The 14,926-nt window shown below is 46.3% G+C and overlaps 1 protein-coding gene across 1 annotated transcript in view; it reads left to right on the top strand.

The window, feature by feature from the left end:
• Positions 1-14,926, top strand: part of IL13RA1 (interleukin 13 receptor subunit alpha 1) — a 57,407-nt gene that overhangs the window by 23,533 nt on the left and 18,948 nt on the right. Inside the window, exons 5-8 of the mRNA XM_047844227.1 lie at positions 3,393-3,580; positions 6,362-6,513; positions 13,201-13,248; positions 13,537-13,669. Coding sequence (XP_047700183.1) covers positions 3,393-3,580; positions 6,362-6,513; positions 13,201-13,248; positions 13,537-13,669 — 521 coding nt within the window. The remainder of the gene's footprint in view (positions 1-3,392; positions 3,581-6,361; positions 6,514-13,200; positions 13,249-13,536; positions 13,670-14,926) is intronic.

Below are 14,926 nucleotides of genomic sequence, written 5' to 3' on the forward strand. Positions count from 1 at the left end.
TCCCCCCATCAGAGAGATATAGGTTTGTTACAGTTGATGAACCTGCACTGATATATCCTGATCACTCAAAGTCCATTTACCTTCAGGCTCACTTTTGGTGTTGTATATTCTGTGGGTTCGGACAAATGTATTATGACATGTATCTATCGTTATAATATCATGCAGAGTATTTTCATTGTCCTAAAAAATCCCCTGTCCTCTGCCTGTTTATTCATCTTTCCCTCTACAACGCCTGCAGCCGCTGATCTTTTCATTGTCTCCATAATTGTGCCTTTTCCAGGATGTCATAGAGTTGGAATCATACAGCGTGTAGCCTTTTCACATTGGGTTCTTTCACTTAGTTAATACACATTTAAGTTTCCTCACGTCTTTTCATGGCGTGATACCTCTTTTTTTTCTCACGCGGAATAATATCCCATTGTGTGGATGCACCACGGTTGATTTCTCCATTCGCCTGCTGAAGGATGTCTTAGTTGCTTCTGAATTCTGGCAATTATGAATAAAGCTGCTATAAACGTTTGATGTACAACTGCTATAAAATTGATGTACATTTTCAACTCCTTTAGGTAAATACCAAGGAGCACAATTGCTGATCATATAGGAAGAGTAGGTTTAGTTTTGTACGAAGCCACCAAACTGTGTCCCAAAGTGGCTGTACCATTTTGCATTCCCAGCAGCACTGAATGAGAGTTCCTATTGCTCCGTACCATCCCCAGCATTTGATGTTGTCAGTGCTCCGGATTTTGGCCATGCTAATGGGTGTGTAGTGATATCTTGTTGCTTTAATTTGCATTTCCCAGGTGACATATGATGTGGGACGTCTTTCCATAGGCTTCTTTGCCATCTGTTAATCTTCTTCGGTGAGGTGCCTATGAAAGTCTTTAGCTCGTTTTGTAATTGGGTTGTTTTCTTATTATTTTAAGAACTCTTGGGGCGCCTGGGTGGCTCAGTTGCTTGAATGTCCGACTCTTGATTTGGGCTCAGGGCATGATCCCAGGGTCATGGGATCAAGCCCTGCATCAGGCTCCATGAGCGGGAAGCCCGCTTAAGATCTTTTCTCTCTCTCCCTCTGCCCCCTCTCCCCTGCTTACACTCTCTCTTTCTCTCTCTCTCAAAAAAAAATTCTTTGTATATATATATTTTTTAATTTATTTAGTTTTTATTCAAGTAATCTCTACACCCAACATGGGGGCTCAAACTCATGACCCCGAGATCAAGAGTCACATGCTCTTCTGATGGAGCCAGCCAGGCACCCTGAATTCTTTGCATATTTTAGAGAACTATCCTTTATAAGATAGACATGTCTTTTGCAAACATTTTCTCCGAGTCTGTGGCTTCTTTTTCTTACTCTCTTGCTATTCATTTTTATAGGGCAGAAATTTTTTTTTGATGTTTGCTTATTTTTGTGAGAGAGACAGACAGAGTGCGAGCAGGCTCCAGGCTCTGAGCTGTCAGCACAGAGCCCAACGCAGGGCTCCGACTCAGGAACCGTGAGATCATGACCTGAACCAAAGTCAGATGCTTAAGCGACTGAGCCACCTAGGTGCCCCAGCAACTTTTAATTTGAGTGAAATCTAGGTGATTGATTATTTCTTCTATATAGATCACATCTTTGGTCTTATATCCAAAAAGTCGCCGCCACACCCCAGCTCATCTAGGTTTTCCCCAGTGTTATCTCCTAAGAGTTTTGTAAGTTTGCACCTTACATTTAGCTTTGTGATCCATCGTGAGGTTGGTTTTGTGGATGGCGTAAGGACCGTGTCAGGATTCACTTCTTGGCACGTGGACATCTTGTTGTTCCAGCACCATTTGTTGAAGAGACTGTCTTTGCCCCCATTGTATTGCTTTTGCTCCCTTGTCAAAGATCAGTTGACTCTATTTATGAGAGTGGATCTGAGTTTTATAAAGCCTGATTTGCAGCAGAATCCCCTGGAGAATTGCTGCCAGAGTGCTCACTCCTAGGCCCTGGGCCACACCCGCCAAGTAGGAATCTCAGGAGAGGGCTTGAGGAACCTTCATCGTATACGGCTATAGGTGATTTCGGAGGTAACAAGTCAAGAGTTTGGGACTCGTTACTCCTGGTTCGTTTTTAAGTTTGTCTTCCTTTCTGTAGAAACCTTTGCACGCCCCCCATTGTGGCTGACGTAAGGCTTGACTCTGTCTTCTGCCAGGTAGTACAAGAGAGAATCCTTGGGTAGCCTAGACAGAAACGTGTAATGAGTGCCTTCCGTCTGCCTGCGCTGTGCTAGATGCTGGTGATCAATGGGGAAAGGTACGTGTAGAGGTTCGAAATGGGAAATGAGACGCCAGCAGACCTGGTTACAAAGGCATTGAAAGCTACGTGGTGGAGTAAGACACTGAGAAAACCACTGTATTCTGGAACGGTCACCTGGCAGTGATTGGAAGGCACTGATAACAAAGGTCAGGGGGGTCAGTCTGAAAAGGACAGGAAGCCTGAGGTGATTAGGGCGTGAGACAAGGTGAGGGTCACAGGAATGTCGCAGGAGAGACTCCAAGAAGCTTTGTGGAGGAAGAAATGACAGAATTTGGTGATAGAATATAGGGAAAAGAGGGGGGGACGGAGGGGGGAAAGGGTGATTTCAAAGGCTGTAATCTAGGAGCCCAGAGAAAACGAGCTCTGACTGATGGGAACGGGGAAGGTTAGAAGAAAGGCAATTTAGCAGGGAAGAGAGGGCATAAGGACGTTGGCTTTGACGCCAGAGTGGAACACACAAATGGAGCAGTTAAAAATCTGGGACTGGCTCCAAGGAATCCCCAGTGTAGAAATTCTAGTTGAGGGATTGAAATGGTAAACCGGGGAAAGATGGATGAGGGCGTACGCGGTAGAAAGGAATGTGCACAGGGCCGAGGACTGGATGTGAACCCTCTGAGAAGAGAGAAGGGGGAGGAGAAGCCAAGAAAACAAGGCAGGCAGACAGAAGGGCCAGAGGAGAGCCACGGAATTCAGCACGTGAGACATTTTCAAGAAGCATACAACTTCTCATCCTGGCCTCGGAAGATCCCTCATACAGACGAGGGAAAGGAGGCAGGGCTCCATAGCTATTGAAAGTAGCAGGGGTCGGGGCGCCTGGCTGCTTCAGTCGGTAGAGCATGTGACTCTTGATGTCGGGGTTGTGAGTTCGAGCCCTACGTTGAGTGTAGAGCTTACTTAAAAAAACAAACAAGTGTTCGTCGAAAAGGAACCTTCGTTTCTTCCTAGAGTATGAAACAGAGCCACATTATAAAACAGGGTTTTGGGAAAAGCTATCTTTCCGTATTGCAAATACTGCTTTTCGTGGTCCTCTTCAGTCATGGAAAAGCAAATGTCTGCCTTTGTTTCCTGAATACCTTGTTACAAATAATCCAGAAGGTTGTCTCCTTCTATCTTGCAGGCACAGCAGCCTGGGAAAAATTCTTCAATGTGAAAACATCTATAGAGAAGGTCAACACATTGGTTGTTCCTTTGCTTTGACTAATTTGAAGGATTCCAGTTTTGAACAACACAGCGTCCAAATAGTGGTCAAGGATAATGCGGGGAAAATTAGACCATCCTTCAATATAGTGCCTTTAACTTCTCATGGTAAGTTTTAGAAGTCCTGCACGACAGTGTGGATAATAAAAAGCATTAAGTCTTTTGAACCATCAATACAGATACTAAAAAAGTGACGATTCTGGTTTTAGGATTTTCCCAGAAAAAAGGATTGCATTTATGTACACCTTTATTTGAGTTCTTTTAAAAGAAGCAGCCTTGCAAATTCTAATGGTTCTTGAGCCCGTGTGTCACATGTTTTGTTCTTATTTGCTTCTGAGTGTGTGCAGACTTAGAGCACACAGTTAGCTGTAGAACCGAGATTGGATACAGGCTCTCTGTCTTTTAAGATCCGCTCTCTTTTAGGAGTACCTGGGTGGCGCAGTCCGTTAAGCGTCCAACTCTTGCTTTCGGCTCGAGTTGTGATCTTGCAGTTCGTGGGATCGAGCCCCGTGTCGGGCTCTGCACTGTCAGCTTGAGATTTTCTCTCTCCCCCTCTCTCTCTCTCTCTCTCTCTCTCTCTCTCTCTCTGCCCCTCTCCCCTCCCCCCCCATTTCAAAATAAATGAACGTAAAAAAAATCTCTTCTTTTACTTATGATACTTGAGAGTCTCTTAGTTGAAAAAAGGACTGGACTGGAGGAGGAGTGACCAGAAGTGATACTCAAACCAGCTGACGTGCTGGGCAGCACAGGCAGCCAGCAGTCAGAACAACCAAAGCAGCCGAGTGTTGGCCCATTAGAAAGAGGCCTCGAGTTGAAAACAAAATGTCTGCTTGAGGTCCTAGGTCTTCACATCGGACAAAGCATATACTCTCTTTCAGCGTTTCCTGGGGAGTCCCTCTGACCTCAAAGGATTGTCATGAGTTCCAAATGATGTGAGGTATATATGTGTTCTGTAAGTCCCTAAAGCAGGCTACTGTAAGCATCACGTGTATTTATGTGTTGCAAGGTCCCGACAGGGAGCTCAGATTCTGGCTGAGAGAGATACAGAAAATATATCAGCAGATAACCATGCACTGACCAGGTTCCCAAGTCTGCGACTGGAACACTATTTACCACTCCTTCAGATAGTCGTGGAAGTGAATTCTACTAGTGGACCGAAGGCCAGGGGAGTGAGGTCGTGGTAACTTGCCAAGTGGGATAATCTGAGCCCTTCTCTGTCCTGCCTCTTGCTTGGCCGATTGTCCTTGATGGACCTTTCAAAGCTCGTTTTCCTATCCTCCTTCCTGGAGATTAGTGGTGCCAAAAAGGGAGATCCTCCGCAGCTGGAAGATGATAGCTTCAAGTTGTTTTCTGTCATTGTCCATTCTCTTCCTCCTCCTCTTCTTTGTCGTCGTCGTCTTCTTCTTCTTCTTCTTCTTTGTCGTCGTCGTCTTCTTCTTCTTTTTATTTTCGAGAGAGAGAGAAAGCACATGCAAGCGGGGGAGGGGCAAAGAGATAGAAGGAGGCAGAGAGAATCCCAAGCAGGCTCCGCACTGTCAGCGTGGAGCCTGATGTGGGGCTCAAACTCATGAACTGTGAGATCGTGACCCGAGCTGAAATCAGGAGTCGGACTCTAAACTGACTGAGCCACCCAGGCACCCCCTCATCCGAATTCTTTTCTGTTGCTTAGCCTTAAGCATAGTTGACTCATTAAGAAGTAAATGGACTAGGCTAATTTTTTTACTTTATTTAAAAAAAAATTAATGTTTATTTTTGAGAGAGAGAGAGAGAGAGAGAGAGAGAGAGAGAGAGAGACAGAGCATGAGCAGGGAAGGGGCAGAGAGAGAGGGAGACACAGAATCCGAAGCAGGCTCCAGGCTCTGAGTTGTCAGCACAGAGCCTGACGCGGGGCTCGAACTCGTGAACCACGAGATCATGACCTGAGCCGAAGTCGGACACTCAACCAACTGAGCCACCCAGATGCCCCCTTTTTTTACTTTATTTTTAATTGTGGCTATAATCATATAACATTAAATTTCCCATCGTAACCATTTTTTAAAAATACTTGCTTTTAAAGTTTATTTATTTTGAGAGAGAGAGAGAGAAAGTGAGTGTGGGGGAGGGCAGAGAGAGAATCCCAAGCAGGCCCCGAACCATCAGCATAGAGCCGGATTCAGGGCTCGAACCCATGAACCGTGAGATTATGACCTGAGCTGAAAGCAAGAGTCGGTCGGTTAACTGACTCAGCCACCCAGGCACCCCTCCCGTCGGAACCGTTTTTGACTATACGGTTCAGAGGTGTCAAGTATATTCACACTGGCGTGCAACAAATCTCTAGAACTTTCTCAAATCTTTTTAGAACTGAAACTCGATGCCCACTAAACACTGATTTCCCCTCCCCCAGCCCTTGGTAACCAGCTTTCTATTTTCTATGATTTTGACTACTTTAGGTACCTCTTCTGGGTGGAATCCTACAGTGTTTGTGATGGGCTTATTTCACTTAGCATACGGTCCTTGAGGTTCATCCGTGCCGTGGCGTGTGACAGAGACTAGGCTCATGTTTTAATTGGGGTCTTTGCGCAAGTGAGTGGCGCCTGGGGAAACCCCTTGTGCCCGGTGCCCCCCGTTATCCATTAGGTGGATGCACGTGTGGACCTAAGGGCTTCTTTTCTTTATTCTCTGTCACAGCTAGATGTCCTGATTATACCCCATCCGTGTTCTAACCGGATGCAGGTCAGAGTTCACGTCATCTTCCAGACACCCCGAAGATGTTCGTTAGATCCATTTGGCGGGGCAGCTTAAAATAAGCTTTCTCCATTCATTGTGACCTTCATTATCTCTACCCGTGTATGAACCTCATCAAAATGAACCCTGGAAGCTAATTTGTATGCTTCTATTTCTGTCTTTCAGTGAAACCTGATCCCCCACATATTAAACGGCTCTTCTTCCAAAATGGTAACTTGTACGTGCAATGGAAGAATCCACAGAATTTTTATAGCAGATGCTTATCTTATCAAGTAGAAGTCAACAACAGCCAAACAGAGACGCATGATATTTTCTACGTAAGTTTTTCTTAGCTAGTTGATGTCACTTGGCTATTTTTCTGTCACTCGAGTTTCTTACAGGGTAATATACTGAAATGTCAGTGAAATGCAGCTCTTAGATTTGTCACCTGATGATGACGGTAATGAACTTTCTCGTCTGAAATAGGGCATGGTGGGAGCTTTGAGGGTTTATGGTAGTGGCACTGGCCGTCAGAGTCAAGCCATTCGTTGATTCATTTGCTGAACGCGTTTTCAGTACAGATCTACCACGTGCCGGGCGCTGTTTTAGGTGCACGTGACCCTGACGCGAAGGTCTTTTTTTCCCATGAAACCTCCCTACTGGAAAATGAGTATGTAAATGAGCAAGCTGATTTCAGAGCATGAAGGCTGTGAAGAAAATTAAATAGGTCATGTAGTGGCATGACAGGCGGGCCTGAGGGAACATGAGGTTGGGCAGTCATCTGAAGTGATGACATTGGAGATGAGACCAGAATGACGAGCAGGGGCTAGCCGTGTGAAGATCTGGGGGTGGGGGGAACAGCCAGTACAAAGACTCTGAGGCAGGAACGGGCTTGGCCTGTGTGAGGCACAGAGAGGAGACTCGGGTGGCCAAAACACAGTAGGAAAAGACGCGTAAGCGGGAGGCCGGGGTCAGATCGGGTAGATACTTCGAGGCTCTGGTATGGCCATTCCCTTTTCTTGGAGTTTGTGGCAACTAAGGTAGTCCACTTTGAGGAGTCCGTATTTGTTGGCGTATGTACATTTGCGCTCCTGGGAAGCTAATACAAAACATACTAATTAGAGGTCCCCGTGGGCCACCGGCCATAACAGGATGTGGTGTAACCTCAGGGCGTCAGTCCCATTCTTCCGCTTTACAGGAGAGGTCACACACTTGGGCCTTAAACATTTTTGTTTGGACCACAGGCACGGTGGGGGTTCGTTTATTAAATTTGACGGAGGCAAACCATAAGAGGCTTAAATACAGAGAACAAACGAAGCGTTGCTGGAGGGACGTGGGTGGGGGATGGGCTAAACGGGCAACGGGCCTTAAGGAGGGCGCTCGTTGGGATGAGCACTGGGGGTTCTGTGTGAGTGATGCATCGCTAAATTCTACTGCCGAAGCCTAACGTGAATTGAAATGAATACATTTAAGAAACCAAAACAACAACGACGACAAAATTGGGAAATTTTGCCCAGATTCAAATACCCTGGCCCCCGAGGAGTGTCGTTTCCATGAGGTGGCGCCACAAGACCACAGGGGCCGGGCTGTGGCTGGTGTGCCACCTGCCGGCGGTGGGGGGGGTGGGGGGGTGGGGGGGGGCCATGTGCGTTTGCATTTCAGAGGTGAGAGCCGAGTATGGGCTTTTAAAGGACCCCGGCATCTCGCACGTGGGCACATGCTTTGGTCCAGTTGTTTTGGCTCATCGTGGGAGTTTCAAAATACTTACTAAAATAAGCCACTGTTGACAGGCTGTAACTCCAGAGGGAGTGGCCGGGGTCCGCAGCTGACCGGGGCTTTTCTGGGCATCTGCAGGTGAATCCGTTTGCCGAAATAGAACCACCATTATCCGTACCAGAAAGTGGTGTCCCCGTACCGTGCTGCAAAGGGAAAGAGCAAAGGGCTTCCAAGTGGGGAGAAGGTGAGGCTTGGATTTACGGCGGAGTCAGCTTGTCAGAGCTCTGAAGCATACTTGACTACTCCAGCCTCTCCTGCTCTCTTCTGCCTGAAATCCTGAGACACATGCTGCTCGTATTACTCATTTGGCACCGAATTGTGTCCTGCGAGTTACCCCGATCACATGTTTGAGCCTTTTCTCTTGACTAAAAATAAAAGCTCCTGCAGGGAGGACTTCGGGGGTGTTTACTTTGTGCCACTCCCGCTAACAGTGGCTAGCACAGATCGAGCGATTCCTGTGTGCTAGGCATTTTATTTTTTAAATGTTTTCTGGAGAGAGAGAGAGAGAGAGAGAGAGAGCGAGCATGCGAGTGGGGGGTGGACAGGGACAGAGGGAGAGACAGAGAGAGAAAATCCCGATCCCGAGCAGGGACTCTCCACGCTCAACATGGAGCCCGATGCGGGGCTCGATCCCACGACCCCGGGCTCACGACGTGAGCAGACATCAAGAGTCGGCGGCTCAACTGACTGAGCCACCCGGGCCCCCCTGTGGTAGGCATCTTAACGGACACATTATCTCAACCCTTTCTTGTAATCCTCACGGTTACCCTGACGATCTAGGTCCTATCATTTTGTCCCCATTTCACAGATGAGCAAATGTGATCTGACCCCAAAGCTTGTGCTCGTAAGCACTGGGGACCACCTCAATACTTCCTCTTAATAGTAACAGCCATCCCTTGTTAAGTGTTCATGATATGCTACAAAGCTACTCTTCTAGGTGCTTCTTATACAGTAGCATATAACAGTCTGTGAAGTGGTTCTATTTTAATCTATATTTTATTGGGAAACTAAGGCTCAGGGAGGGTAAGTAACTTGCTACAGGCCACACAGCTAATCAGTTGGTCTTTATGTAGTCAAAGGTTGGTCCTGATGTATTAAACTTTGAGAATATTTGGGATTAACACCATGTGCACGGTCATCACTTAATAAATTATTGTCGAACTGAGTTAATCTTTTTTACAAACTTTTGAACTGAAGAGCGTGTACATGCTATGGAATTTGTCCTCCTAAATCAGAACTGTAGCCTATTGGGAATTAACTCTGTTTACACATTTGAGCCGAACGTTCTTTCCCCTGGCAGATGTTCACCAGCTGCTTCCTCTCCCAGAATGTCATCAGCTTTTTGTACGCTCACTGATTTTGAGCTCCTCTGGTTAGACCCTTCCCCCCGCCCCCCCCCCCCCGCCCTGTTTTTTGCGAGCCTTTTTGAGGAATCATTTTGCCTGGTGTTCTAGTTAAGAGGGGGAAGTAGGCTGGGACATGAGCTGGTGCCATCACATGGGGGCTGTGGTCAGAAGTAACTCATGATAGAATCACAAAGCAAAGAATGACTCTTGTTTAACCACCCCCCTTCTCCACAAACTCTCTGCTTGGTCCTCTGTGCCCTTGTCCTCCTTCTCCCACAGGGGTATATGAGCAGCCCATAAACTATGCAAGGGAATTTACATTTGAACAAGAGCCCAGAACCTTCCATTTGCGCCATGATTTGCTGATGTTTGGAATACATATATATCTGGGAGATGGTCATGAGGAGGGAGACACGAACCTGCAACCCGATCCATCAAGTGGTAGTTGACGCTTGTGATTCCCCAGCAGGTCTCTGATTCCCAAGTGGCCTCTTCTCTGCCCTGGAAGAAGTAGCGATAGGACAACTCTCCATCACTCAGCTGGCCTTCCAGCTCATCACAAATGCTGCAGGGAACCATTTAGTGAATAACATGCACGGTCAAAAATCATAGCTCTGTGTTCTGGCTTTTGTCTCATGTTTAAGCGTCTCTTTGATAAAAGGTGACTGTTTCTTCCAGCTTTGTTGAGGTATGATGGACAAGGAAAAAGTATATATATTTGGGTTGTACAGTGTGATTACTTTCAAGGTGTACAACATGATAACTTCATATGCGTATATCTTGTGAAATGATTACCACAATCAAGTTAATTAACACATCCATCACTTCACACAGTTACCTTTTTTTTAATGTTTATCTACCTTGAGAGAGAAAGCATGCATGTGTGCCTGCGTGAACGAGGCGGGGGGGGGGGGGGGGGACTTGAGAGAGAGAGAGAGAGAAGGAGAGAGAGAGAATCCTAAGCAGGCCCTGTGCTCAGCGTGGATCCTGATGTGGTGCTCGATCTCATGACCATGAGATCATGTCCTGAGCCAAAATCAAGAGTCGGATGCTTAACCAACCGAGCCACCCAGGTGCCCCCACAGTTACCTTTTTTTAAGTAGTGAGAACGCTTAAGACCTACTCTCTTAGCAAATTTCAATTATACAATACGGCATTATTAACTACAATCACCACTCTGTACATTAGATCCCCAGAACTTATAACTAAAAGCTTGTACCCTTTCACCAACGTCACCCCATTCCCCCCTTGTCCCTCAGCCCCTTCTGCCACCATTCCACTTTTAGCCTCTACGAACTCAACTTTAAAAACAATTTTTTTTAACTTTTTAATGTTTATTTATTTTGAGAGAGAGACAGAGAGTGAGCAGGGGAAAGGCAGAGAGAGAGGGAGACACAGAATCCGAAGCAGGCTCCAGGCTCCGAGCTATCAGCACAGAGCCCGACGTGGGGCTCGAATCCACGAACTGTGAGATCATGACCTGAGCCGAAGTCAGATGCTTAACCCACTGAGCCACCCAGGTGCCCCTGAACTCAACTTTTTTAGATTCCGCATATATATGAGGTCATACGGTATTTGTCTTTCAGTGCCCCCTGAGTTTCATCCATGTTGTCACAAATGGCAGGATTTTTCCTTCTTTCTCACGGCTGGATGATACTCCATCATATATACGTACCACATCTTCTTTATTCATCTATGGGTGGACACTTTGCATATCTTGGCTATGGTAAATAATGCTGCAGTAAACATAGGGGTGCATGTACCCCTTTGAATTAGTGTTTTTGTTCCTTTTGGGTAGTGTGATTATTGGATCATAGGGCAATTCTAATTTTAATGTTTTGAGAAACCTCCATACTGCTTTCCACAGTGGCTGCAACAGTCTGCATTCCCACCAGCAATGCACAAGCGTTCCCCTTTCTCCACATCCTCACCAACACTTGTTATTTCTTGTCTTTGATGTTGGCCATTCTAATAGGTATAAGATGATGCCTAATTATGGTTTTGATTTTCATTTCCCTGATGATTAATCATGTTGAACATCTTTTCATATAACCTGTTGGCCAGAAGTAGACTACTTATACTAAGCAACAGATTTTCACTATTGATTTTTCACTCCACTTTTGAAATATTTGCATTTTAGGAACTGATCTTTCTGTCTACATCAGACAGCAAGTGATTTAAATTGTGTGGAAGAGAATTTTGCATTATACTTTGTTTTCTCTGACTCAGTCGTTTTTGATATCATACTCTCAACAAGGGAGACTGTTTTTTTTTTTTAACTTTTAATTGATGTAGAGTATCCTATAGAAAAATCACACAAGTGGTTATGCATAGCTCAATGAGTTTTCACAAGTGATTTTTGCAAATGATTTTTCACTTATGTAACCAGCACCCCAGAAGCCCCATCATGACCCCTTTTAGTCACTCTCCCAACACATGACTGTTACCCTGACTTCTGATCCCATAGATTAGTTTTGTTGCCTCTTTTTATTTATTTGTTTTTAAAGTTTATTTATTTATTTTGAGAGAGAACAAGTGAGCAGGGGAGGGGCAGAGGGAGAGGGAGAAAGAATCCCAAGCAGGCTCCACGCTGTTGACGCAGAGCCCGATGCGGGGCTCGATCTCATGAACTGTGAGATCGTGACCTGAGCCAAAACCAAGGGTTGGGTGCCTGACTGAGCCACCCGGGCGCCTCTGTTGCCTCTTTGAAGCCTTGTATGAACGAATTCTCCAGCATTTGCTTTTTGTGCGCGTCTGCCTTCTTTCACCCAGCGTTCTGTTTAGGAAGAGCCACAGATATCGTTGCCTGTAGTTGTCAGTGTTTCGTTCTCACTGCATTGGTTCTATCATGTCGGTATTATCACATTTGATTTATCCATTCTCCCTTTGGGGCCTATTTGGATAGTTTCCGGTTGGGAGTTTTATGAATAGAGTTTTTATGAACATTTGCGTATTTGTCTCTTGGTGCGCACGTGCGTACGTTTCTGTTGAGCCTGTATGGGTCAGAGGGTTATATATGATGGTCTCTAAGTGATGATCAGACTTTTCCCAAATGGTTGTGCCCATTTCCACCATGAAGAGCGGAAGCTGAGGACGCTAGGTGCTTCCCATTCTCATCGGCGCTCGGTGTTGTCTGATTGGCGTGCGTGTGTCATTATCTTGTGGATTTAATTTGCATTTCCCTGGTGATTAACGAAGTTGAGCGCTTTTGCACATGTTCGTTGGCAGTTTGGAATACCCTCTTGTGAAATGCCTGCTCAAATCTTTTGCCAGTTTTTCTGTGGGGTTGTCTGCCTCTTCCTCGTTAGTTGGTGGGCTATATGTATATGTGCGTGGGTGTGTTACATATAAATATAAGTATATATTATAAATAGGTATGTATGCAAGTTCTTTGTCAGCGATTGCAGGCATCTTCTCTCACTCTATGCGTCACTTTTCAAATTTCCTGAATAGGATATCTTTGGATGAACAGAAGAAGTTTGGAATTTTGATACAGGTGACTTTATAACAATTTTTCCTTTAGGGTTACTATTGTGTGGTTTTATTTAAGAAATCTTTTCCTGCTTCAAGGTCATGAAGATGTTCTACGTTTTCTTCTAAAATCTCGCCGTATTTATGTATTTGTTTGTTCAGTTTATTTTAACTTTCACATTTAGATGTGCGGTCCATTTGGAATTGACTTTGTAAATACTGTGAGGTAGGGGTCAAGAGGTTTTTTTTTTTTTTTTCCTGTATGTGTATATAATTGATCCAGCGCATCTTATTAAAACAAAACAAAACTAGCCTTTCACGGCACCTGGTCCCCTTCAGATGGGATGAAAGGAAACCTTGTTAGAAATGGTGAAATGATGCGATGGAGTCTTTTAATTCTTTTTGAATGTATTTGTTTTTTATATCTTCCAGGTTGAAGAAGCCAAGTGTCAGAATTCAGAATTTGAGGGAAACCTGGAGGTCAGTAAATTCAACTTTCGCTCTTTGGGTTTAAGCTCACAGAGTGACTGGGGGTGGAGCGGGGTGACTGTGGCCTCAACGGTAACTGCTCTGAGCAAAAGAAACTCCTTTGTTTTGCGGGTTATTGCCAAGTTTCGCTTGAGGAGCTAAAGTCAGATCATGGGGGCCGCCATCCAAGTCTTGACCGCGTACAGAATTTGGCAGAGAATTCTATTTCCGCGGGATTCAGAAGCAGAAAAAGAGAACCGCCCGGTAACATGCCTCGTGTGTGTTTGTCTCCCCTCTCAGGGTACAATTTGCTTCATGGTCCCCGGCATCCTCCCCGACACTCTGAACACAGTGAGAATCCGGGTGAGGACAAATAAGCTGTGCTACGAGGACGACAGGCTGTGGAGCAACTGGAGCCAGGCGATGAGCATAGGTGAGGGGACGGCACCTCGCGCGCCACGGAAACCAGCGAGGGGCCGAAGCGGAAGATCGACTGGGGGAGGGGGCGGCACCGCATTCCCGACATCCTCCAGGGGAAGCTGCAGTCGCACTGCATTTGCTGTTCAATTACAGCCAGATCACCCAGGTTTAACTCACACCGCGCAGCTCTTTGAAAACCCACAATCCGAAAGGCGTCACTCTCTCTCTCTCTCCTGTCCTGTCTCTATGTTTTTAACAACCTGAACAACATACCAGGAGGCGGGCATGATGAAATCCATAGCTCGTGCTTTGCTAGAGGACCATCCTGTGGGCTAGTGACAGAATCAAGAGTAGAACAGTGACCTTGATGGCGTTTGACAGAGATCAAACCGTATCCGGGTTTGAAGACAACAGTTTCGTGTATCAACGGAGTGCCTGAGCAAACTGGGTGTCAGGCCCAAGAACAGGATTGGAAAGAGCTGTGCTGTTTTTTAAAAAAAAAAAATTTGGGGCGCCTGGGTGGCGCAGTCGGTTAAGCGTCCGACTTCAGCCAGGTCACGATCTCGCGGTCCCGCAGTTCGAGCCCCGCGTCAGGCTCTGGGCTGATGGCTCAGAGCCTGGAGCCTGTTTCTGATTCTGTGTCTCCCTCTCTCTCTGCCCCTCTCCCGTTCATGCTCTGTCTCTCTCTGTCCCAAAAATAAATAAACGTTGAAAAAAAAAATTAAAAAAAAAATTTTAATTTTTATTCATATTGGGAGAGAGAGAGAGACAGAGCGTGAGTAGGGGGAGGGGCAGAGAGAGAGGGAGACACAGAACCCGAAGCAGGCTCCGGGCTCCGAGCTCCGAGCTGTCAGCACGGGGCCTGACGCGGGGTTCGAACCCACCAACCGTGAGATCATGACCTGAGCCGAAGTCGGACGCTTAACCGACTAAGCCACCCAGGCGCCCCTAGAAAGAGCTACGCTTCATGGATGTGTGTGTGTGTGTTGTGGGGTGGAGTGTAGGAGTGACTCAGCATTGGATCCTTAAATACCCCCAGTGTGTAGCCACAGGCCGCAGTGATAGTGTAGCACCCAGAACAAGGGGATACTACAGGGTGGGACACAGCGTCCTGGCCACATCAGAAGCGTGCAGTGTTCTATTCTGGGCGCCACGTTGTAGGAGCTTCGTTGGCAGACTGGAACCTATCCTTGAGAGGGTCATCGGGATGTTGAAGAATCACAAAACTTAGGGACAAGTGGTTGGATGAAGCAAGCCTGGGGGCGAGGAG

The sequence above is a fragment of the Prionailurus viverrinus genome, chromosome X (genome assembly GCF_022837055.1).
Source record: "Prionailurus viverrinus isolate Anna chromosome X, UM_Priviv_1.0, whole genome shotgun sequence".
In the NCBI taxonomy this organism is placed as follows: domain Eukaryota; kingdom Metazoa; phylum Chordata; class Mammalia; order Carnivora; family Felidae; genus Prionailurus; species Prionailurus viverrinus.